The sequence below is a fragment of the Lepeophtheirus salmonis genome, chromosome 12 (assembly GCF_016086655.4).
Source record: "Lepeophtheirus salmonis chromosome 12, UVic_Lsal_1.4, whole genome shotgun sequence".
Lineage (NCBI taxonomy): Eukaryota > Metazoa > Arthropoda > Copepoda > Siphonostomatoida > Caligidae > Lepeophtheirus > Lepeophtheirus salmonis.
Genome location: NC_052142.2, coordinates 13,338,344 through 13,365,812, shown reverse-complemented (window position 1 = coordinate 13,365,812; position 27,469 = coordinate 13,338,344). Strand labels below are relative to the sequence as shown.

The window sequence follows — 27,469 nt, the reverse complement described above, 5'->3', positions numbered from 1 at the left end:
CGGTACCTTAGTTTGCCAAAATAAATTTTGTTTCGCAACCCCGAATTCCCACTAGCGGAAATTCTCTCATTCGGAAAGTTGTTGAATGCAAATATGATTACGTTATAGAGGATACTACTGTATTATCAAAAACAATTAATAAATACTATTAAACGTGTATTAGTTACTAGCGGGAGTACTTGGCATTGCTTGGAGTTATTTTTTCAACTATGACATAGTTTTTCTGTTTTTCATACCCATATACATAGTTTAGTCAATTTGATTTTTTTTTTTTTTTTACTTTTTTTATATCTAAAGCCTAGTTACAACATACATCGTGTATGAACACTTAAAAACGTGTATAAGAATTTATTTATCATAACATTGCATTATCTTCAAACCTTAAAAATTCACCTTTCAAAATAAATAGGTTCTGTGGTTTAAAAATACTAGAATGATACTCAGGCCCGTAACCACGGAAGGAGTTTGTATTGGTTGCTCCATCCTTCTCATCACGAAAATTTGCCGACAAAACAACTTTATTTGTCAAAAAATGAACGTATTTTTTCAAAAAAAAAAAAATTTTAATTCACTTATGTAATGACTAATGAGTTCGAACCAGAGACAAAATAAGTAATTTTAATAGATACAAGACGGAAGAAAAATAAACAAACACAACTGCAAAAAAATCACTTAATTACCCATTCTCAATTATCATTTGATATTACGGATTATTCATATTGGAAAATACACATGGATGGACGAACAAGCCTAAATCTACATGTATTTGAGAATGAGATATATTTAATATTTATATTATACATCGATATACTTCATTAACTTATCGGTTATCACAGTAATAGATTTTGATGTGCTCACTTCGACCCTTCATCTGTACTTCCCTCACTGTGCCTCTGGAAACGAATGAATATCGAATTTTGAATAATGCTTTGAAAACAACTATAATCTATACTCTTGATAAATATCAGAGGTACGAACCGAAGCTTGCATGATTATGAAACTTTTATAGTGGTTTTAAAATATTGTATGAATAATTTATTGGCCGAAGGAACTTGTATATCAAATAAATGTCTACAATCTAATAACACGTACAATACTTATAAAATAGCCTACTTTATACCTATTATTGATTTGTTCTACCAATGTAACTTGAAGCCTTAAACCCATTTGCATTTTCTCCATTTTCATTTTTTCTTTGTACTACTATTCTAACATAAGTGTATAGTTTCTAGACTCTTCCAAAATAAAGCATCCTTTTCAGTGGTTGATAAATAGTAAATACAAGAGCTCCTTTGAGCTGTAGAGTTGTCAAACTTTGAGAATTTTATAGGATTAGGAAATCTTCACAGTGTGAGGTTTAATGTCGGAATATCAATTACTAATATAAAACTAACTATAATTATTATTTCAGTCTATTTCAAACTCATAAAAACTCAAAGATTCAATGGCTAGGATGGACATGGAACATCGGTGACCATTACATTCTAAGGAAATTATGCAAATGGTGTAATTAGTTGGCTAATTTCCTAATACATCAAGAAAATCATCTCCACAGGCTGTTAGAACCGGAGATATCTCTAATAGGAAAGAATGTATAAACTTGTGTCGGACAATATCATCTTACGTCCAAGTTTATTTCCTCAAGAGATACAGAAGAATAAAATAATCAATTTCCATTTGAGGAAATACAAATGGTTGCTCAGTGAATTATTTCGGATACTCTAACGATCACAAACACTGTACTGACCTCCAAATTGCATTAAAGGAGTAAATAGAAAAGTGTACAATATATAGAATAAAAGTCAGAAACCCCTTTCTATTGTATAATTAAAGTTGATAATCCTGTAGAGAAAAACGCGTGCAAGGAGAAGGGGTGGGGGGGGAGAAAGAATTATGTTATCATTGTTTAATATACTGGTGTGATTATCAGCTGTCTGCTTGATTATGATTTTTGAGGGTGTAAAAAAAAATATTTATTAGCAAAATGTTTAATGAAGATATACTACGTATAATTGACATAGACATTTATTATCCGTTACAGTAGATTTGAAAAAGTGACACTCCATGAAATTTCAATTTATTATGAGCCATATTCTGAGAATCATCACTAATGAAACGACAAAGTAGAGTATTTCAAAATATATTTGAAGTTCCAAGTTTAAAAAAGAAGGCTTAAATTAAATATAATCTACATGCTAAAAAATAAACCATTATACATTTATGTTAAATATACAAAATTTAACAATTAGAAACAGATAACTAATAATAATAATAAATTATAAATACAGATTATTGAAATAATAGATTGATCCAAATAATTTTTCTTGTCCTGACATCGGAATGCAGTTAAATATGTCATAACTTTAGGTTGCAAAATACAAGCGAGACGTGGAGTTTAATCAAAAAAGATCATCACCCCTTTTTCTTCATCTGGAAGTTTATATATACATTGTGCACAGGATAGATATATCTCTACCGATGAGATCTATGTAATTATTAATAAGAAAGTGAAAGTTCAAAATCATAAAATTAGACAATAAATATACAAATAATAAAAATGTTAGAATTAAATCCATCGTAAAGATTTAGTGCAAAAGCTAATTATGTAGTAATGTCCTGCGATATTACTCCTAATATCAGACAAACTAGTTGCAAACCCTCCAAAGCTACTACCCCCGTTGTTGTGACTATTTAAGCTCTTGTTTTGCCATTTAATGAGTTGTGTATCATAATTCTTGATAATTTGAGCTAAAATAGAATCCTATTTTATGATTACATTGAAAAAAAAATGAATAAATTCAGAGTTCCATTTCGTAATTTGGTCTGGATGACTCTAAACATGCTGAAAATTATCTCAACTTCACAATGTGGTATTTCTATAAATGACATCATTACCAACCTCCTCCATTAATTAATTATGTTTCCTTGGGAAGAGAAGAATTTACCCGTGTATTTCTCCATAAATTTTTTGAACGTAGGATGATTTGCAAAGGGTAAAGGTTTTATACATGCAATAAGCGTCTTTTTTATATCAAAGTTAAAGTCTGACTTCATGTATTTATCGTTAACTTGATTTTATAGATGAATATCCATACTCTTGATATGAGATTAGGATAATAAGTTGCGTGTAATTCTAGATAGGGGACTAAAAGCAGATTTTATATCGACAAATCCGACAAGCCATCTGTTTCTCATCCGGTATGTATTTTCCAAATTCCTGGGCCTCGATTTTCAGAAATCCAGACAGAAGGCAACGTTATTTTAGGCGTTTTATTCAGTTCTCTATCGACTATCAGCATAAAATATTATATTAATATTGAATAATAAAGGCGGGATTGATACCGTTCTTGATAGAAGAAGATATATATTATTAAATCAATGATACCATATGTATTTCTTCCCTTCTCCTCAACGCTTTTGTATTATTTTCAAAATTATCAACCCTATGTATAATACAATTAATTGTGATATATTTAACATTTACTTCTCTATTTAAAGAAACTGTATTGAATCATTATAAGTAAATCAATCAATATCAAAAATTTCATCAAATATATAACTTAGGGCATGATTCAGAATATAAATTGGTTCCAGTTTATTTATATTCAACTCTCAATGTGTAAGAGGGAGATAGTATAAAAATAGTTGTCAATTTTATGATAGTTTCCATCAAAGAGAAATCCATGAAATTGTATTTAATGATGATTTGTCTAAAGAATCATTTAATACATATATGAAATGTTTGGTTTGGTATTATCATACAAAATATCCTAAGACATATACATTGTGTCGATGAAATCCTCCAGTGAGTTAAATAATAGTTAGGGTATATAATTATCAAATATATTATACATTACAAACTCCACCTTATAAATGGAAGTGATATTAATGTGATTGATATAAGTTTACTTCTGCGTTATATACATCAAGGAAACTTACTGACTCTTATCAATTAAATAGTTTTCTTGGTGTAAAGACAAAGCAAAGTTAACTTAAAAGAAAATTACTTCAGAACTAAATTGAAGGAGTAGTGGATGGAGAATGAGAACTCTTACTGTTCTTCACTTGGGCTTTCAGTCGATTATTTTGTCTTTTTTTATGGAACTCATTAGTTCTTAAAGAAGTATACGATTATCTTGTAGATGATTTGGATTAATTTAGGTATTTTTGAGTATAGAGAAAGGAAAGAAGAACCTTTGTAGTTTTTAGATAGACTACTCTTATTCACGAGGTCATAAGATGGATCCACCGAGTGAGGTCCACATTCCTCGATGAGAACATGGAGAGAGGATCAGCAGGCATCGTGTGTCTAGGATATCCAAATGGAAAAATATGAACTCTTAGGAAAAATGAATAGATGCAGATCCATTTAATTGCAACCCAGGGGAACAAAGAACATTTTTTCAGGGATTTCCCTAATAACATTAATTATATTGCACATAGGTACGCGAAAAACTAAAGATTCTTTATTGGAGGGAGATGTGATCACAATAATGATTTGACGAAAAATGAATATATAAGAAAAAAAGGGCAACAAAGGTTTTTCCTTTTCTTATCTCAAAACTGTAATTTATCTGATAAAGCAAGCCCACCCCTACTCATGAGTAAAGCTGAGCCAAAAGTTTCGATAAATAACTATAACGATTTTTGTTTGTACTCTTTCTTCTTTTCTGTTCATTATTTGGCAAACATTGTTTTGATAACCTCTCTCTCTAATAAAGAATCTATAGTTTCCCACCTACCTTTGTGTAATATTGAATATAATTAACACTATTATAGAAATAGCTTTAAAAGATTTCCCCTACGCCGGGATTGTAGTTATTAGATTTTGTATCTACCAAGCGTTCCTACGACTTCATATCTTTTCATTTGGATATCCTATGAACACGCCTTCTGAAAAAATTGAATCTTTTATTATAATTTATATTAAAATACTAATAACTTAGATGTAAGGGGATTAAAACAAGCTTATATATGCTTCATATTCAAAATAATTGATAGTTATAAACTCGTAACAGATCCATTTTCCTCTTGGAATATCATTGTAATCTATATTTACACAAGCTAACCAGTTCATTATATTTAAATTTCTTTATAAATATTAATAACTAAATTGACCAAAAATAAATCAAAAACGACCTTTTTTAAATTGAAATATAAGGTATATTCTATAACTTCAGCTAGGATATAGAGCATTTGAAGAAAAAATAAAAAGAATATTAGCTTCTAAGTTAGGTCCTTCATTTTGTTCGATTTTTCGTTGTTTATATACATTTTATTAATTTTAATAAAGATAAAGTAATAAATAATTCATTTTTCAAATGTTGAAATGTTTGTATTAATTTGTTATTTACTTTGACTTTCATCTTTATAGTTCTTTTATGTCGAAATATGGCACTGAATCGGAGTTATCCCCTAAAAACTTTATTTCAAAAAAAGGCTTTATAGGTCAAACCTTTATTAGTTGAAAGTTTAATGGTCATTTTCGTATTCTACGGCTTAAATAACAATAACACATTCAGGTTTCAGCCTGCAGGCCAAAATGTTGTTGCATGGTGTTATTATCATTAATAAAATAACACAGAAAACAGCTCTCAATCAAACAAAATATTGTAGAGAAGGATAAGAAGGTCCAAGAACAAAATATAATGGAGGGAGGGGAAATGCAATATGATTCAGAGATTAGTTATGGGTCTAAGGTAAATGAAGTAGAGAGGAAGTGTAAACCAGATCCTGATAAGAAGAGTGACGTCACGAAATTTCAGTGCCCCCTTGTGACATAGATCAAATGGGTTAAAAGAACTTAATATAATAAATTAATACTAAAAAAATAATTTAATTGAGCTTAGTTATTATGAAAAAAATAGAATAATTTATTTAACTTACTTAATTTCGCATACACATTCTTCGTCTTCCGAAAATAAAAGAAGCTATTCTATTTTCTTTATAATTGCAGTTTGCATTTGTAAATGATGTGGGTTCTTATACTACCATAGTTAGACTCAGTAAAAAATTAAATTTTATAAAATTTGGCGACATTTATAGACGACTTAATTAATTGAACTACTACTTCAGTTGTTCAGGTTACAATTTTTTTGAATTGATTTACATGAGATTTGAGTAAAGCCTCTATTTTTGCAAATTGATCCAAACAGTTCTTGGCGCAATATATTAATTGGACAAAATATAGTTCCTCAACGAATCTTAACTGAAGTGAATTCTCTATGGTTTTAATAGACAAAAGGCAGATTTTGGAATGTGAAGACTTGCAACTTAAATGTTTTATATGGTTTGAATTAAATACCGAAGAGTGGCACATTTTTAAAGACTTAAACTTTGATTCTGCGCCCCGAATTTTGACATCTTTCTCCTTCAACTACTTCTTTAATTCCTTTATTACTGCTTCATAGACTCCAAGTTGGATTTTTATGTTGGCATTTATTTCCTTCAATTGTTTTACCTTAGGAGAAATATCTGTAACGCAACATACAATTATTATTTTCTAACGATAAAATAACCAATGCAAAAAAAAAATATATATATATATACTTATAAAAAAAATCTTCTATTCTTGATGAAATTAGATTCATGTCCACTAAGTCTATTTATCTATTTTCAGAAGTAGGAGGTTCCAAATAAGGTGTAAAGTATGTATGATCCTGAAATTGTGGAAATCTTTTTTTACTTGAAATTCTAAATAAAAAAGTTGCTTGAGATTTCCTTGATTATTAAATTTTATTAGTATCAGCATTGTTCTCCCGAATGAAAATGGGTTTGTTGGAGTATTTGGTGAGCCTTAGAACTTTAGCTTTTAGATGTTTAAACAATGTTGGAATGGCTTGAGAGTTGGAATTCCTTATTTCTTCTAAATGTTAGGAGCACAGTCGAGAATCATATTATGTTTCCCAAAGATTTCATTTTATTTTTAAGACCCATTGCCTTCCAAGGAACTTGTCCCTCGGATGTAAAAAAAGTGCCATCCCCTCAGCTCAAGAACGATTCCTGTAATCCGCAGCGCACAACAAGAGGGCATACTTGTGGTATTTAAACAAAATATATTGCCTTTGTAGAGTTTTTCACCTAAAGTATAGTATTAAATTTTGAATGTTTTGGGCCGTGACTCAAACACATGAGAAAGTTAGCTATTGTCAAAGCGGATAGCCCGGTGACGTAACTGTACTTATAAGGCTATGGTGTAAACAACGAAATTCATGAAGCACAGAGAAGAAAAGTGGGGAACTAAAAATAATAATAATATTTCATGGCTATCAGACTAATACAGATGAACGTAAATGGGTTATCTTCCAAAAAAAAAAAAAGCGAGATTGCTTAAATATTATAATTTACTAAGTTACAGCGATGTAGTGTGTCTGGTGAATATCAGAATAAGAAGTGAATGTGAATTCAATTTTGTGCTTGAAAATAGAGAATATGGTACTCCAGTGCAGTTACAACTCAATATGGATATCTTTCAAGGGGTGTTGCTATATTGTCCTTGAAAGATTTGTATGGTTAATATATAGATAGAGGAGATGATGGTAATTAGGTCACAATAAGATTAAATAGAACGAGAAAAGGAACATACATTATAAGCGTTCACATACCGTACCACATACACAGTTTCTAGCTAAAAACTTGCGAGGTATGAACTTAATACCTGGAAAAGAAAATATAATTCTGTCCAGAGATTTTAATTTGGCTCAAAAATAGGGCAGGGATTAGGGACATCCCTATTGGGTTACAAAAAAAAAAGTGGAAACCTAAGTGAACGAAAAAATGTTAATAAAATGATGGATATAGCTGATACTAAGAATAACTGGAAGGTAATATTTGTTAAACAAAACGCCAAAAACTCAACCAAAAATTGAATAGTTCACATTTATATATCCGAGCCAATGTTGGGTTTAAAGATAAAAATGAATAGAATATCATCCAACGAACTGTCTGACCATTTCTTTCTCGAAGCCATGCATGGAAAGGAAAGCTCTATAAAGAACCCTAATAGATGGAAATTAAATAAGAAACTCGTAGAAGTAGATAACATCCCAAGAAATCCGAAGAAAAGTATAGAAATGATTGAACAGGACTTGGAAGATAGAAGGAATATTAGGAAGGCTTTAAAAAGGTTCTACAAAAGTGCTAATAAAAAACTTCTAAAATTTGTCGGGTGCCGGAAATCTAATGAGAGAAGGGAAAAAGATACTCAAATTTGGTCATTATAGCAAGAAGGAAATGAAACAAGTCTCCAGCAGGAATTGGAAGAGATAATGGAATATAAAATGAATGAAGCAAGAGTTCGTGCAACAATTTTAAATTACAAAATGAATTCCAAATAATTTAAATCTTTATAAAACCTCGAAAAAAAAAATGGAAGAAATAATATGAACAAGATACTAGTGAATGGACAGAAAATTACATCTCTGCTAGCTATTCTGTTTTATATACTTTTAATTCTTAGTACAAGTGCGTTTAGTTTTATTGAGCTAAAGGCTCGTCACACTTTTTTATTTCTTTCTTCTTCTAGTTTCAATTGTCCAACCTTTTCTATTCTCTAATTCATCTCAAAGATCATTATTGAAAATAATTAACGACTTGTCAGTTTTCCTTGACATTTCCTAACTGAATATCTTCCCACGTTGACTTAAATAATCCTTCTTCCTTTCAGGATACACATCCTCAACGATGTCTACACACTCTATAATTCCATCCTCGTCTGCAGGTCTACTCCTTGCAACATTTGACGGGTACTTTTTTGCATGTTTCCTGCTTCTTCTCTGATGATTCTCGGGAACATATAAGGTAATATAACTTTCAATAATCACATCATCTCCAGTAGAAAGCCCCACGGTCGCGATACTTACTAAATCTCCCCCTCCCTTTTTCACTTAATTAAGTTTTATAATATATATTCATACATTGACGTTCTAATGGGTTCACAATTTTGAAACAAGAAAAAAATTATCTAATAATAAAGCAAGTCCACTAAAACTTTATTCTGAACTTTACTCTAAGCATTACTTATGGTTTTCTATTCGCAACGATCCCAATGCATTTATCAAAAAGCAATAAAACACGTACTATGGCATAAAATTAGTCGAAAAAAGAATAATACAATTAAAAGATATAAATGTGTGTGTTGGTATATGAATATGTGAATATGGTATATGAATATTGTCTAAATTGAGTTGAGTGTCAATTTAAAAAATATATTTATGTTTGTAAGAGCAAAATATGAATGCTCTAACTTATTATTTCTCCCTATTTGAAAGTTCTAATTTATCAGGGAGCAAGAAACACTATAGTTGATAGTGATTTCTGTCAACAAATGTGTCGTCTCTCTGGGCTACCGTATGTTTTATGACATTTTCTCAGGTGTGGTTTTTACGTTCAACGCAATTTACGATTTAAAATCTTTTATCTTGACTATTAAAGAGTTTTATATGACATATATAATCTAAACAGAATCCTTTATGCTATAAAAGTATTATATAAATAAAAATTATAACTGCTGCAGAGACAAAGAAGAAACCGGAGTCCACTTTTTTTTTACATGCAAGTTCACAATTTACATAACAAAATTTGAAAAAAAATATTTTTAAATGCATTTTATTTTTGATTTAAGTGATAATGACATTCTTCTACTTCAATTCAGATGGGAGAAATTAAATCCCATTATAAATATCGTTATTTCATTATCTGCTCGTGGCAACAGTCAACAATGTAAAAAGACTTATCCGACTGGAGCTCCAAGCAAAATATCAGAAAACAATAATTGAACACTCGTCCTACTATTTGCTGGATTTGAAACGTACGGGGAATTAACGAATATTATCTTACAAAGTAATTACTTCCCTCCAGAAAGATATGCTCTACTAAAGGACGCTTTGCAATGATTTTAACATCTTCATTTAATTTTTTATATATTGATGTCTATTTTAAAACTGTCAAACTACCATATTTTCTGGTCTATTTTAGTTTAATATATTTTAATCTTTATTCATGTTATTCTTTCTCATCGTTTTCAACTTTTTTTCGGAGTATATTTATTCAGAAAACGGCACATATATTGTATATTAATCAAAAAATATTTAAAAAACTTCCAATACTTCAAAGATTAGTTTTTAAGAACAAACAGTGAAAATTTTACCTTTGATGGAATCTGGACTGGAATAATCAGGTTGATATGTAAGTATATGATAACTCCTTCAGTTCCTCTTCTTCAATCTTATTCTATTTATTGTTCAAGACAGTTATAATATATAATATAGTAGTTCACAATTCAATACTTTGGGCTTTTATTCATTTACACATACGATTATACTATGGTGCAGTTGGTCATCTACGAACTAGATTTGTGATATAAAAACGAATATCCCTAAAATTCCCTAGAATTCAACCTGATAGGATCATTATTCATTTCCATAAATGAAGGACTTATCACTATAGACGATTTAATAAGCTTAAGACTTAACTGGATTTTTTCTTTTCTGCGAAGACTAAAGACAAATAATTTTTTATTATTTTTTTGTGTACACTTCTCTGTATTATAAATGCATCGAAAAACTCAAAGCCTACAGGAGAGGCTTGAAAGCAAATTCTACTTGTATTCGGAACAATTTTCAAGCAGGTCAAGAAATTCATAAAGAAGGAGACGATCCCAAGAAATTGGAAGCTCTTCTTCAAATATGGGAAAAGTATCTTACGAAATATATCGAAGAAACCTCTGTTTTAGGACATGAAGTAGCTCAGACACATGACAAGGATACCGATATTGCAAAACTTGATTTAGACTTTTGTGAAGTTAAAGGACAAATAGTATTACTTCGCAGAGATTTCGAAGTAAACAAATTAAATGAATTTAATAGAACTCAAATCCCTAAAATTCTTATATCAAATGAATCAAATATCTCAAAGCCGAGTTTACTGACACTGAACATCAACCCACCCCTATTCTATAGGAAAATACTGATTTACTACTATATGTTCTAAAGTGGGCTTAACCTTGTCTCGGAGTGAATAAGGTATTTGATGAGCACAATGAATAGCAAACGGCTTAGCATCGGACTTCAGTATACTCTTCATTGCGTCTCCAACATCCAGGTTTAAGTTCATTAGTTTAATCAAAAACACAATTGTATACTAACCGTAGTTTATCTTCTACTAACTTAAATAGTTTTGGAAGATCCTTTCTGACTAGACATCGTTTACTAATGAGGGGTTGGTATTTGTTGAAAAGCAATCCACATTTTTGGACATAGGTTGAGGGAAATTATCGTGTATAATATTGAGATTATAACATGTTTTACGGTCAAGGTAAAAACTATTGACATTTTGACAAACAACAATTAGAGAAGAAGCTTTTGATTTACCAACACAGCTATTTGCACAAAAGGTTCCACATTGAACTAAACTATGACCATTCACTTGAACTTATGTCTTCTTTTATTCTTGGCTTTAATTTAATTTGATTTTTGTAATCCAATCTTTCGAAATATTTCCATTCCCATCACTGAAATAACTGGAACTGCTAAAGCTTTAGGTTTAAAGTTGTTTCCGTTGGACTTAATCACAACCCGAAAATGTGTTTGTACTTATTCCTCTCTACTATATCGGTCGTTCAAATATTAATAAAGTAGGTAGGTTTAATTTTTTCTATATCAAACATTTTGAAGGAAAATTACCTTCGATTCTACAAGATTTGCATATTTGATTAATGGCTGGACTTTCACACCGTTTATATTTAGTCCCGTTGCAAATTAACACTGATTTTGATGGTTTCTGTGGTTGTTTTTTTTGTGCCAGTTTACAATCTTTGAATTTCGTTCTTTTATTAGCATTGACATACTTAGGAATTTCTTGTGAATAAGAACTGAATTGTCTAGCACCCTTTCTCGCCGTTTCTAATTCCATGATTAATGTAGTTCTGAACATAAATAGTTATTTCTATATTCTATTCTTCTAAAGACCTTTTAGTTAAAACATATACTTTTAAGAAAAAGCTTTAAAAAAATCATATGTGGCATCTTCAAAAGATTTCAAATCTTCTGTCATTAATTTAGCCCTATCAGATTCATTTTTCATAGCTTGAATTAACACACCAATGTGCAGGCTGTCTTTTGTGATGTTCTCCGTGTTAGCATAATCTCCCAGTTCAGTAATTTTGTTACATAAATCCCTATAATCTTGACTTTCTAACTGACGTATACTTAAGAGCTCTTTCATATCTAAGTGTCAGTTAAGAAGGCTTCTGAGGTGAGCCGTAATAAATTACAATATCTCGTCCGAGTCCTTTCTCGTATTAGCTTTAATACCGAGAGATTCACCAACAATTTTTAAGAATCCAAGGGAGCAGCATTGCCACAAACATCGCACCCTTGTGTCACTCGAGCCCATTGAAAATTGCGTGAGTCTTGAATAATTTTACAATAGAGGTTTCCAACTTTGTTCCCAAATTAAATGGAGATATTAGGTTTTGTGTGGATCTAACAAACTTAATTCTCAAGTATTTTGTACGTCATATCATAACAAAAAACCCTGCTGAAGCTATTTCTGGATTTAGTAACCAAGATCGTTATTTTGCTAAAATAGATTTAGCAAAAGGGTATTGGCAGATGCCTCTACATTCAGATTCCCAAGAATTGACAACATTTATTACTCCTTTCGGTATATACAAATTCATAAGGTCTTCAATGGGATTTATTTCTACAGGAGATTCCTTCTCCTATAGAGGAGATATAGCCATTGAACTCACTAACAAGGTTGTGAACGTTATGGGAAAGGGGAAATCCAAGTTCAATAAACTCTTCATCCTAGTTTGTGAAACGTTGGAAAGATGTTTGAAACATGGATTAACTTATTAAGAATATTAACTTTGTTGGATATGAAATCTTTGAGAACTCAATCAGAGCAGATATTAGGAAGACTTCAGCGATATATGAATTCACTATTCCTTCATTCGTACAGCAGGTCATTTATGGGATTAGCAAATCAACTTGGTGGATTTTCCCAAGAACTCTCTAAAAATACACAACCCCTTCGTGATCTTCTCAGGTTCAAAAACGAATTCCAATATTTTATATCTACTTTTAGGTACCCAATCAAGACAAGTAGAAGTGAATCACTGTCTTGAATTTTCATAATTGCTTGAAAAAAAGATGACCTATTTTTGTTGATGACATAAATTTAATAATCTTTTTAGATATTTTTATTTTGTACCAGTCGCTTTTGTAGGAATATTCTATGATATACATTAAAAAAGACTTGGATAAAATAATTCCTTTAAATCATTCTATCCTACTTTGAAAAATAGAAAATCATCATATTTTTCTCAACAAGGATGTAACCTCTTATGAATTTCCCTCCCTGAAGTATTTGGGATTTGTACATAAAATATGTAGGTCCATAATATCCAAGATGCATCTTTCCTTCAAAATTAACTTTCTCTTTTTAGCTCTCCTATTTTTAGATTGTTTTAGCCTTCAGAAATTGAATAAAATCGAGATGAGGTCCTTGCATATCAATCTAATGTTTCAGAAAAGCGTGAAGCTCTGAGGAAAGTGACAAACAGAGCTCCATGGAATATCAGGATTCAATACTATTTTCATTGAGAAATTATGGAATCTTTTGGATACTTTCATCATTCTTTATTCTACATAACACATTACGCAGGTAACGCCAATATATTCAAAAAATTCCGGCCTACATATTCAAAGGCAAGCTTTTTATGATATGGATGTTCAGTATCCAGGTCTGGTGAATCATATTCTGAATAGAATTTGGAGCTTAAAAAAACATGTATTCTACAGGAAGTTGTGACGTTAAATTCCCATTGGTCCACTTTGTAGCATAAAAGAACAAGATAGGAGGTATATATTTAAGAAAAAGGTCAAACTTTTTTGTTATCATAAAAGAATTTGCATTTGCAGATACAACTTACATTTGTGTTTTTTAATTTAAATTTGGAACTTCTGCATTTGGTTTGATTGAATTACCTATTTTGAATATAATTAGAACTACAAGTGATATCTATTTAAAACTATTCAGACATTTGAACTTTTAACACTTCCTTCCGGAAGAACAATCAATATCCCGTTGATTTATAAATTTATTTCCTGAATAAAGCCGATCAAGTTCAGAACTTCAATATATAATTAGGATCTAAAAGTGGTTTTCTGAGGTTCCTTAAACAAAATTCTTCTCTACTTTTTCTTCCAGATAATTCATTAGAAATATGTTCGCCTTCTTTTCATTCGTCCGAGATCTCTACAACATCCTTACCACTTTCTATAATGGTTGTGGACGCTTTAGATTGGCTAGTTATATTTTCCGAAATCACCACAGTAATGTTAAGTTTGACCCAGCTAATTGATAACTCTTTACCACATACTACTGTCGGCGCAGAGACTTTAATTAGAAATGGCTATTTAGATCTTTGGTGATTAGAACAGTACAGCTAATGTTTTCTATAATGGAAACAATGTTTTCTTTTTTTAAATTGTCCACCTTACTTTGCTTTCTCTTATTCCTTACCAAAGGTAATGAATCATATCTACAGTAGTCATAATAATACGTAACCCCCTGCCTATTCTCAATAATTCCACCATTCGTTACTATCCTCTAGCTGGTTAACCCCTGAATTTACCTAATCCTGACCTCCCTTCTCAGCCTCTGGTGAAAGACCAACTGTCATAACATTTTGTATTCAAGTATACTTATCAGATATATGAAGTTTTACTTTAATTGTTTTGCTTAAGATTAAAAATTAGGAAAGTACCGATTTCAAATTTTCAGCGGATTAAGATACTTTCTTTATGGAAGATTCCGATTCCATATTATTATCAAAGGAATTTCATAAATAAATAACAAAGTTTTTTAAATGTTTTTATTAATTACGGATAGGAAAAAAACATAAATTTATCAATCATTAGTTGTTACTAAATTTAAATTTAAAAAGTTAATTACTCTCCGTCCTCAAGAGTCAATTAATTTCTGGTTAGCTCATATTAGGGAGTTAGACGCCCTTCATTTGTTAGATATTTAAAGTGAGCCTCCTTGCCCTCTTCTCTAATTTCAACTGCCTCACTGCTAAAAAAAATACTTACGATACTATTTTCTATTATTTTACTGGTTCGGCTCACGTGAGATCAAATGGTCTTTCAGTCTACAGTTCCTAACTAGTTTAAAATGCTTGCCCTCGGAATTGAAATACGTGAACTAGTTGTCGGGTCCGAATTCGTATCTGTTTTAACGGACCCGGAACAGATACTGATGACTCCAACTTGACTCAGAAAATATATACTCCACTTCAGTTCTGTTATAAACAATATTATTCAACAAACAGGCGAGAAATGAATGTTTAGTGATGAAGTTACTTAATGGTTTCAGAGTAAACCGTTCATCTCAACTCCTACCGTTACATACTTTTTGAGCGACTCATGAAACAATTGAAATGTATAGGCACTAAAAATGTAGTTATTTCTAAATTGTTGCTTTCAAGTAAATTTCCTCTACAAACTTTCATTATGTCTACATTGAAGGGGGTTCCTTACTTTTTTTGAATTTGTTTGAACGTCGTATAGTTTAGCTTTCTTTTTATTTGTTACCGTAATTTGGTCTCCAAAAATTGAGCTCAAATAAGTCATATTATCCATATAAATAATTATGCATAGGTATCGGTGGAATCGGCATTATTGAGCCAATTTCGATATATCGTTACACCCCAAGTAAAATGCGTCTACTAATTCTTCCTTGGGTAAATATTTAGTGGATCTCAATTATGTATACAATAGACATCCCAAACAAAGAAAAAATAATATAATATTCAATCTCCTCAACTTCCTCATCTTCATAATTTTTTCATTCAAATTTCGAATTCAATAACAAAAAATATATTTCTATATATTCATTCCTTGTAATTGATTTCATTTATTTATAATTAGCCGTTCCTTTTTTTAATCTAGTATTTTTTCATTCCAACAATGTCAAGCACCATAGCTTGATATGATTTTACTTCTTTGAGTTAATGTATATTCTATTTAGCTATCGAAAATTTAAATTATAAGACTATTTTGAAACCCTAAGTAAACTTATTTTAAGATTCAATATGAAACCATTTTTTTTAAAGTAAGACAATATAAATTAATTTTAAAAAGTGAAGCAAGGAATAAAATTTATTCATACACAATATAAATAAATAAGTAAGAAAATAATAATTAAAACATTCTGAAAATGGAAGGAACAATAGCAAATTATTTTTGAATTACCTCACAGTTATCAACAATTAAAATAAATTGAAAGAAAACTTTCATAATAGTGATTTGACTAGCGCATTGACAGAAAAAGAACTAATTAACTCAAATAAAAATTAAAAAAATACCACAATAATTTAAATGTCTTTATATTAAATTAATTGAAGATGAAACAATTTATTTAGTAATATTTAGACGATTCTAAAGTTTTACATTGCTTGCTTAGGGTAGGATATTGACCAAAGTTAAGTCCCATAGGTGTATTGTCGGTTGTTTCTATGCGTCCATTTACACGAAGACTAGAATAAGGGCCTCGTCTTCCCAAAGTCATTGTAGAAGGTAAATAATCTATTCCTTTTTGACTAAGATTATGAATTAAAAAAAGTTTTCATCAAAAATATGAAAAAATCTTACCATTGCGTACTACGGCCTAAGGTTCCCAACCGATGATTAGAAGTAGGACCACCCAAAGTATTATGATAAGTATTACTTCGGCAATCATAAAGTGGATCAAATACTGTGCTTTTATTGCATGAGTTATTTGTGAAAGAAGGAGTTTGTGGTGGAGTTCGACGTGACTGATTATGCATACTAATTGAAGAGGGCCCAGGTGTAACTGCTCCTTGAGGGGCCATACCACTGCGTGATCTTTCTATGGTGGAAAGAGGCATATATGGATCTTGATCATCAACCTGCACAAAAATAGTAAATAAACATATAATTATTATGATAATAAATTAAAGTTAATTATGTACAATAGAACCGGTAAAGGCACCAACACTTAATACAGACGTTAGTTTATAATGTACATTTATGAAAGTTTCGAATTAGTTATAGTTAGTGATGTTCCAATAATGCAAATAAAAAAGCAGAAAAATGCCACAAATGCAAGTAAATCCAGTAAAAAAAGGTTCATTATGGTTTTAAATATTTGTATTAAATTATCTTTTTTTTAATCAAGCAACTAGTACACTAATTTACATTTTCTACTTTAAAATACCAAATAAAAATAATGTAAATTATATATAGTATGTTGGAAATTTCATTGAAAAAATTAACCACAGTGGACACCCAATGTCACAGATTTAGTTGAAATTGAGACTAATGTAATTATAAATACTTTTTTTCAGTTTTCCTCAAATATATATCTAATTAGCTTAAGTTTAAAATTTCAAAATTCCTTAGCAAAAGTTATAAACATCTGAAATTCAGCCCGTTTCGATTTTAAAAAGACTATAACAAATATATCATTAATATCGAATCGGAAAACAACAACGAAAAAATAACAAGCGGAAAAACCTCTAAGAACCTAGAACCTTTTTGAATAGTTATGTAAAAATGTTTATAAAAAGTTAATTTATTCAACTAAAATCTAAAAAAGTGTAAAATTTTATACCTATAGGGTTGTTGAGCTATCTATTGATATTAATAAAAATGGTTCAAATTTGTCGACCGTATTTTTTTTATTCAAAGAAAGGCTTTTGAATTCTGATACATTTACTTTTTCATAAATAGGAAAATAACTGACGCAACCTAAAAGAGAGCAAATAAACGTTTTTATTTGGTTTCCTAGGTCTTCCATCTTTCCCTTAGTTCGCACACTTGTTTTTATTTTCCCCATTTAATGGCTTGTTTTTTTTTTTTTTTTTTTATTGCACCAGTGTATGGCAGCAAATTAATTATTTTAAGTGCTGCAGTGTATCCCATAATTCTCACCCGCACCTTTCCCTTGCTCTCTACAAAATACCGATCCAGCATAGTCTAACTAATTAATAAATTATAACTATTATTAAGTAGTCTTACAATTGGACATCAACTACACTTTGAATCAACTGTACTATTTGAAAACACACGGCTAATTTAATAACAATATCAGATTTTTTATCATCAAGGACGTCAGAGTAAAAATATTTCCTACATGATTGACGAAAATGATTACAACTATAGATGTATGAGGGGGCATTGTACTTTGATAAAAGATTATATTATGCTTTAACTAGTTATTGAAGAAGATAGAGTCCAAGAAATTCAATTTGACAACAGGTTGATAACATATCAATATAAATCAATTGTACAATGATGATGATGTGAGCGATGTATGTTATAGTTAATTATATTGTTGATGCACAAACATAATCAAAATCAGAAAAACTAGATTTTTCTTTGAATAATTACAAGAAAAGTTAAAATGCGCGCATTATGAAGGGTGCGATAATAAAATTGTATAAGTTAAAATGATGACTTAACTTATGACGTGCTCATTTTTCATTCACTGATGATGACCAAGTAAAGCTTATGCCGTTGATATTATTTTAAAAATCATAAAGAAGCAGGGGCTAAAAGTAAAGCATTTTTTTTTAAATGTTCGAAATATTCAGTATTTAAATGTCTCAAAATGTTCATATTGGTCAAAAAATCCCATTTACAAATTTCGAGCAGTAAAATTTTGATACATAAAAATTGTAATAAGATACATATATATTTTTAGTCATTCGTTCTACTCGGACTCAAATGATTTCGAAAGTAATTTCTTTATAAAAGTGCCTCCTATTAATTTTTTTAGCATTTTTATTTTATTTTACACAACTTTGTGTTTTATTTATACAATCATGTTGTATAGGATTTTTCTCAAATAAAGGTAAGAAAAAGGTCACAAACGTCAAAGTCAGAAAAGATCGCAATATTAAGTTAATCTAATTAAAAAATATAAGTACTTAAAATTGTGTTGTTTATCAGTCACATTGTTTGATGGGGAAACACTAACAAACAAATAGGTAGACGGAAATCAATGTATCATTGAACTTGAATTTCGTTGTAACACAGATAAATGCTAAATTATCTTTCAAAAATTCATAAAAAATATATATATAAGAATTTCATTTAACTTTTTTTTGTTTGTTCTAAATCTAAGATCTTATGTGTAGTACATAGATGATTTAAAAAGAACCACCCTAAAACTTACAAAATGGTGATTATTTTATTTAGCCATGATATACGACTCTCATATCTTGAATGAATCCAGCTTTCTTGAATAGTATGAAGAAAAAAAAAAAAAAAAACGATGTCTCAAAACGACAGATAATTAGTCATCAGTCCAAGGATCCCATTCCTCCCTCAGACAGACCAATGTAGATATTTTGTGCTCACCCACTTCACTGATGACTAGGGGTGTAAAGATTTATTAGAGTAATAGTTAGTTGTTTTTAGCAACCTGAGCACTTTTTATTATTATTATTATTTATTGAACCTATTATCATTTTTTCACTCGTGAGGAAAGAACTTCTCAGTATTACTAAAAGTGTATACAATAAAAAAAAATGGAGAGTAACCCTTATAATTTTTTGTGGAGTTAATAGTGTAACTCCCTGTTGGGCTCAAGAATAAAATCTAGGATCGAAAACTGAGTAATTCCCACATATGCCCTTATTCGAGATAAAGTGTAGCTTGTGTTTATTTCCTTAATCTCACAGCTGCTTGTAGCTATTTTAATGAAACGGCTTTACAGCTAAGCTGCTCTCCTTTCAAACATTTGTCAGAGTGATAACGTTAATTTTCAGGGGTTTTTTTTTTACATAAGGAAATTTTTTACAGCTTTAAATCCCACTGATGACTTCCAAAGAACTTCCTTGTCTGTTCCCCTACATCATAGCACCATCTATGTCAAGGAGTCAAGGAACAGAAGCTCCTACAAAATAACTATTCTTAAGATCGCTCGTATGAAGAGAAAGGATCTCTGACTTTATCATATAAATTTTCAGTCCAGATTGTTTTCAAAATTTGTCTAAAACATTGATCACCTTCTAAAACTATGGTTTTATGTCTGGAAGGGCTTTTCTAATAAAGTTTGAAAAGTGATCAGATAATTGATTGCCAGGATGAGAGAGGATCACCGTATTTACATCCTCTACTGATAGTTAATTTGTTAGAATACAATAAATCTGAAAGAGAATCCAAACTTCTGAGAACACATGAGATCATTATGATTGATATAAAAATTTATTGTGTTGGCTTGTGAGTTTACTCACTTATGTTAGGTGAACTAACAACCCTAGTTTTGTTGCTTGTGGTGTGTTATCAATATTCATTGTTGTGTTTCTGACTTCGATCCATTTTGTACTTAATACAGCCTAAATTTGGTAACTTAAGTGATTTTCTTATTTCAATTTATTGGAAAAAAATGCTAAAATTCACACAAATTTATTAAACACAATGAAACTCCAGCGTCTTGAAGCTAATCCCAGCAACGCCTCAGCCTCTAGGCCTTGGACACATTGGTAATAACTCATTCAAGAATTTCATCACGAGGGTGGTTCATGCTGGCTCCCAAACTCAGGAAACTCCTGTCTCATTATATCAGCTCTGATGTGTATGAATATATATTTGAGTGTTAAACATATTCTCCTGCTGTGTGTGTCTTGGATTCCGTATATATCAAGAAGAACAATGATACCTTTTCTCTACACCAGCTTGCTACTCGAAGCCAGAGTCTAAGTGAATCTCTTAAACAATTCTTTCAAGTACTGAAGCTTTTGGGGGAAAAAATGTCAATTTAAAAAGCTAACAATTGACCAGATTAGAGAAGATTATATTAGGGATTCATTCATTACTGGCATGTATTCTCACCATATATTAGTCTATCAGGACTACCAATTCTCTGATCACTATTGCCTCTACTGCTCACTCTTCTGAACCAGTTAGGAGTAGCTCCATTCCGGTGAGTTTAAACGATAATAACTGCTCCAATTTCAAAATTTTGGTTATCGATGATCTATGTTGCGACTGCATCCTCGGACAGGATTTCTTTAAATTACATTCCAAAGTTGTTGTCATCTTCGGAGAATGGAGAAAAACTTCTTAGCTGGTATGAAAGTTCCTCTACCCTCTCTTTTTGTAAACTTACACCCCTCATTTAAACCTATAGCCATTAGATCTCTGAGACATATTCCTGCTGATAAAAAGTAAATTAAAGATAAAATTGAAAGTCTCCTTGAAGAAGGAATTATTGAACCTATTATGTTCCCTGGAGAGCCCAAATAATAATAACAAGTAATGAAACCCACAAGAAGCTACTTGTCATCGATTACTCACAGACAATAAATTATTTATCTTACTCGACGCTAATCCTCTTCCTCGAATCGAAGATATAATTGCGAAGGTAGCTAAAAATTAATATTTCAGTACTATAGATCACATAAGATCTTTCCGCCGAGTTACTATAAAGAAAAAGAGAAAATATACACAGCTTTTGAAGCTCAAGGTAAACTATACCAGTTCACTTGTGTACCATTTGGGGGTAACCAATGGTGTTGCCGGATTTCAGCGGATAATATATTTTGTTATATCTGAAGAACGGCTTGATAAATCCTACGCCTTAATAGATGATGTAAGCTTATCTGGTTCTACACAAGAAGAACACGATATTAATTTAAAAGCTTTTCTTCATGCAAAGAAGAAATATCAGCTCACATTCAACTCACAGAAGAGTTCGTTCTCTGTACACAAGATTCACTTGCTCGGGTGTACAGTGGAAAATCAAACAATTAAACTTAATGCGGAGCGATTACAACCTTTATTGCAGATGCCAATCTCTGGATCTTTGTCAGAAATAAAACGAACTTTGGGCATGCTCTCTTATAATTCCAAATGGTTACCTAGCTTTTCAGAGAAAATACAACCCCTTTGTAATTCTAATGAATTATCCTTCGGTGAAGAGGCTGTAAAAGTTTTAGAAGATTTGAAGAGATAACTTTCTTAAGTTGTTGTAGTAGCTGTTGATCCTTCCCAAAATCTCATTGTTGAGACTGATGTATCGGACTATGCCATCGGAACCACTCTCAGTCAGAGAGGGAGGACTGTTGCATTTTTTTCTAGTACACTATCAAAATCCGAAGAGTGTCATTCTGCCATAGATAAGGAAGCTTATGCAATTGTAGAACCCCTCAAAAAATAGAAACACTTCCTCTTAGGGTATCCATTCCTACTAATGTACATTCTTAACACGTGGAAAGATATGTTGCACCCCTTTACCAAACAACTAATATAAGAGTTGATGAAGAAAAGATGCATCAAAAACTGATGTTGATTCATCATTCCAAATTGTCAAAGAACTTTCAAAAAGACAGAATTCATGGCTTAAGATGAAATAAAACATGTAATATATTTGATCAACAGAAATTAAGAAATTTCAAAAAAACTTAGATCCTAGAATTATAGGTACAAATTAGTCGTGGCGGGTTGGCTTATTTATAGAGCCTGCAGGTCTCACATCTTATGAACTCTGCAACCCGACAAGGAAAATGGTATCTATTATAGAATTATTGACAAAAACACATGGTACTAAATTATATCTTGCCCTGATGGACGACACGTTCGGGTAAAATTATTCTTGTGAACTCAATGGGTAACGATAAAAATCCAGTATAGAATGGGCATGTCATTAAAAATAAACGAAAATCAACATGGTAGCCCTGACAATTAGAAGAATGTTGTGGAGGAGAGAAATAATAATGTTCATGACGTTTCATTAGATCAGCTGTGATAACGAATGTAGGAGAAAAGTATATAATCAAAGGCATTTGCTAGAATTAATTTAATGTCGATCCCCAATTCTACTCTGATTCCAACAAGGACATACAATTATGACTCCTCAGGGTTACCATATATTTGAATATAATTGAATCTATTTAGGAAAGGATGCTCACTACTCAGGAATTAAATAATAATGCCAACTGCCAAGGAATAGAATATTCATTCTTCAGACCTCCAATTTAAAAAAAATAACGAGCCTGCTAAAAAATACATCAGATTTTCATAACAGTCAATGTACGTAGATTCTCTTTCAGTTGCTCCTTTGAAAAGGAAATATACATTATGCTTGGAACTTTAGATAAGAAGGATGTTGATTTGTATTATTAAAGGATTTTAAATTCAATGACATGCTATTAATTTATACTAGCATCTATCAGACTGAAAATGTAGGAGAAAGGAAAAGCTGTCCTATGGTACTAATTGCACCTTTCTTGGTTTGATCTCAATGGCAATAATACCCAAAAAATCTTTTCCCCCAAATAAGTTTAAAACGCAATTTATGAAAGGTTACGTTGAATATAACTATTTAAGTACTGGTTGATAAAATATAATAATAACAACACTTTCAAACGAAGTGCTTCACGTTGAAATTGGAATTTTATTAGCTTAGTTATGAGCAAAAATGAAAAAAAACCTGAGTGTATAGCAGTTATATCAGTTAATGGCCAAAAAGTTAAGGACATTTTCAAGGTTGATGACGTGAGTACAAGGTGAACTAACTTGAGGTGTTAAGAAAATGACTCTGGTGCAAGTCTTGGTCCGGCCGACGTCTGATAAGGCCCAAAAAGCCGCTATAATACTCACAGTGAAGTAAAAACCCACATCATCCTGCTCAATTAAGGGCAATCTAGATAAGAGGACGTGCATGATTAGTCATCCAAATGTAAATGTTATGACAGGCACCTTCCAACAAGTAGTGGACTACCACAACATCATCATATGGGTCTCTTTTCTAATCCCGCCTGGAACGCATTCTGGGATGACCATTTTGATAATTAAATGTCCAAATATATGACAATGGCCCTCCAAAGGTTTAAATGGATAGGTCAAATAAAACTCCAGGCTTCATATAGCAAACCTGTTTTTCTCCATGATTTTTTTAATACGCAATGTATATGTACTTTAATGACAGGAGTAATTGTAATACTCTAATGTTTACTTATACTTAATCGGGGAAACTTTATCTGACCAATTAAAGACACATTAAAAAAAAGTATATAGCTTGATCTACTTAATTATGAAATACGTTATATTCCAATGTATTTAGTTAAATTTAGAAGTTTATTTACAATAAGACCCATACAATTGCCCATAACCCCTTCAACTCACCAATTGACACGTTTTATTATGAAATTCCGCTATTTATTTTTTTAAGTGTGAAGTAACGTTTTAAAAAAAAACACATTATATTCCTCACCCCGGTTTAAATAACAAAATGTGATAGAAATTACAGAATCTACGACTCTCAACCCTTACGTTTAATATTAATTTCCAAAAAAAGTCATGGCCTCATTCAAGTACCTTTTCTATGTTTAAATAAATGTGTTCGAAATACAATGCATGGAATAGAAGTATCATAAATGATAGACTTTCTAGCATATAGTACAAGACTTGAGAGCCCTTAATAGTAACACTTTTGTTTACAAAAAAAATTTTCACGAACTACTACGAGATAATCTTTGTTAGAATTGTAGGTTGAAAATACACAACCCCACCTTAAATGATTTATATCTAAACAGCAGGTCTTGCAGGTTTAAATTCAACCCATTACAACATCAGATTACCTCGTTTTTGAGTTAGTTTTTTTTTCTCCGACTGCTCAAAGTCCTTTTCTGCAAGGTATAGTTTAAAAAAAATATATATATATACCGAACTTTAATGTTATCAACCACAAATCATACAGAAAGGAAACAAATAAAATAAAATTTGTTTCAAAAATGATAATAATATTGTATTATACCTTTATATATCTGCCTTTGTGTTTAAAATATATCCAAGTGTGAGAATTGCACCATACAAGTAAAGTAAAAAACAATCCAGAAATGACAGAAGAGATGAGCATTAATATCATTCCTAAAAGCCCATTGTCACAAATTGATACCAAAGCAGTGTTGTATGACCTAATCAGCATAAAGGTGAAAAAATTAATGGTAAGACACATAAAAATTAAATAAGTATCAAAATCATTATCAAAATATAATTTAAATTAATTACTGATGAAAAATTGGTATAATTTAACTTAAAATATAAAATACCTACTGAGGGGAGGGGGATACTATGAAAAATGGCAAAAGAAGTAATTAAAAAAAACCACCACAGCCTATATTATGTTATTCAAACACATTCAGATAAATGCAGTGTCCTACTTATTTATTTTCCAAAATTTAATTAAACGACGACTGTTGATTTTTTTTTCTAAAAAATAAATACTAAATATCTACTACTAAAGCTAGTTTTGAATATTTTTTTACCATACTAAAACTTTAGGAGAATAAATAAATGCAATATATGCCAATAATTATTGAGCATGGCGCTTAATTGAGCAAGAGCGCGCTCATCAATTAAGAAGAAGCTCGAATTTTCGCTCATTTATATAATTTTTCTATTTTTACCTCTTATGAGAAAAATATCTAAAAAATTTTAAAATAAAGAATAATATTAAAGATTGCAAAAATAGACGGTTGAAGTTATGTCTCAATATAAGCTACAATCTTTTATTCTATAATGTATCTGTGACTCAGCTGTATCGGTTGACAAGTTTGCCTCTTATGTAGCTGACCACTAAGAAAACTCAGATATCTTTTCCCTCAGAGATACCACCAGCTCCTTCCTGAATAAAGATGTCATTGGAAGAAAAATTTGTATTTTTTGTAAACAAATTTTCCAAATAAAATCGATTTTGTAATATTTTTATGTAGGAAAAATGGCCATATGATTTCAAAATCTCACCGAAACATAAGTTCAAAAAGTTGAGATCCCTTTGTTCATTGTCAAGCTAATTATCAGGCTGAACTGGATGGTAGTGCACAAAAGCTCGCAAATACATGATCCCTAAGACAGTGGTTCCCAAACTTTTTTTACCCCAAACACAATAAAAAATTTCAACTTTTTTCGAATTTCGATTAAATAAAGGGCGGAAAAGTTGCCTTGAGGTATGAAAATAAGACGTACAAAATTTCATCGCTCAACGATTTAATCTTCAGTTGGCACATTTTGTTCAAAGTATTTGAAAAAATAATAATTTTCCCTTATTTTGTCAATATTCTTTGATAAACCCATATACATCTTTTTTTAAATATAGAACTGCTAGATGTTAGTGCAGTCTATATATAGTATTAACTAAACTTTTTCGTAAAATGATAATATAAGCCGCAAAAAGGGAAAATTCATACCAATTTTTTGATGACTCCCGTATAACACGCACCCGTTTTAATGCATTTCAATTAATAATTTATATAGTAATTGATTAAAAAGTTAATTCCCTTACATTCACTAGTGAAATTCGGATAGAAAGATAGAAAAATATAGAATTTTGCTAAATATCTAATTAATGACTTGCACCTTATATGTAATAAATTTCATATAAATATGAATTTTTATCATCATATCTCCAATAACCTAAAAATTTGAGTCATTTACAATAACGGATGACAAGTGACTTATTAATTAATCATTATTATATTCTCATAAATTTTTAAACAAAAACAATAAAAACACGTACATATTAAGTTAGGATTACAAAACTTTCAAAATTTACATAGAGCCTTAGGTTCAAACACAAGCATTTTTTTTCTTGAAGCTAAAGTTACTTCTACAAATCAATTTATATTATTTTTTCCATATACGCTCTCCGATGAATTTGTTACAAATTTTATCGTACGCTCTACTGTCTGGGCGTGGCATGGTATATCCACAAAGTTTTCATATTTTCCTTTTGGTTCTATTATTTCTTGTATATTGTATGACTTGTTTGTCAAGTGCCTTTTCATTGGCGGTTCTGTAACATTTTTTCCCCATTCTATCATTCCATAATAATATTCTGCATGAAATTGAATAGTGTCGATTATAAATCGCAGCTCAGATACAAATTTTGCTTAAGACTGGTAGACTTTTTGTTGAATTATTATTTATATAATTCCTTAGAAATCTGTTTAACAAACTTTCTTCATAATCAGACGTGCTTGTACTTGTAAAACTTGAGGTTTCACAAGACTCATACATAAGATGAGTTGGCTCAATGTTATTTTCAACTATATTATATACTTTATATATTATTTTTCCGTGAAGCAATATCGAATAATTGGTTTAATACATTTTAGAATAGTACTAACTTTTTTTATATAGTTAGCTGAATTTTTGATGTCTTTGCTCACATTAAGTACGCTTTTATATTGATCATGGAGGTTGTCAACCTTTTGAAATATTCTTGTTTCAGAGACGATAGGTATAGGTATTAAGCGTTGATTAATTAATAATTCATTCATTCAATTATGAGGATGTGTTAAAAGTTGTCTCAAACAGCTATTAGAACAGTTATAACAAAAAGAATAAAAACCTTTTAACAAATAAATTAGAAAGATAAAAAATGCTTTAAGAAGAAGTACTAAAGAGTTGATCAATCAATGAATGTCGAT

General features: G+C 30.6%; 1 protein-coding gene and 1 long non-coding RNA gene across 3 annotated transcripts in view; one reads left to right on the top strand and one right to left on the bottom strand.

Moving 5' to 3' along the window:
• The first annotated feature begins 7,692 nt into the window (after window positions 1–7,692).
• LOC121127201 (uncharacterized) overlaps window positions 7,693–27,469 on the top strand; it is a 29,856-nt gene continuing 10,079 nt past the window's right edge. The window contains exons 1-2 of one of the 2 annotated variants that reach the window (XR_005867635.2): window positions 7,693–8,463; window positions 8,525–8,665. This is a non-coding gene — a long non-coding RNA (uncharacterized lncRNA). Of the gene's footprint in view, window positions 8,464–8,524; window positions 8,800–27,469 lie in introns of those variants that run through there. The other variant, XR_005867636.2, reaches the window with a different exon arrangement.
• LOC121127198 (protein tweety) overlaps window positions 16,138–27,469 on the bottom strand; it is a 29,742-nt gene continuing 18,410 nt past the window's right edge. Inside the window, exons 4-6 of the mRNA XM_040722538.2 lie at window positions 24,796–24,955; window positions 16,662–16,939; window positions 16,138–16,609 (exon numbers count right to left, since the gene is read on the bottom strand). Coding sequence (XP_040578472.1) covers window positions 16,429–16,609; window positions 16,662–16,939; window positions 24,796–24,955 — 619 coding nt within the window. The 3' untranslated portion in view covers window positions 16,138–16,428. The remainder of the gene's footprint in view (window positions 16,610–16,661; window positions 16,940–24,795; window positions 24,956–27,469) is intronic.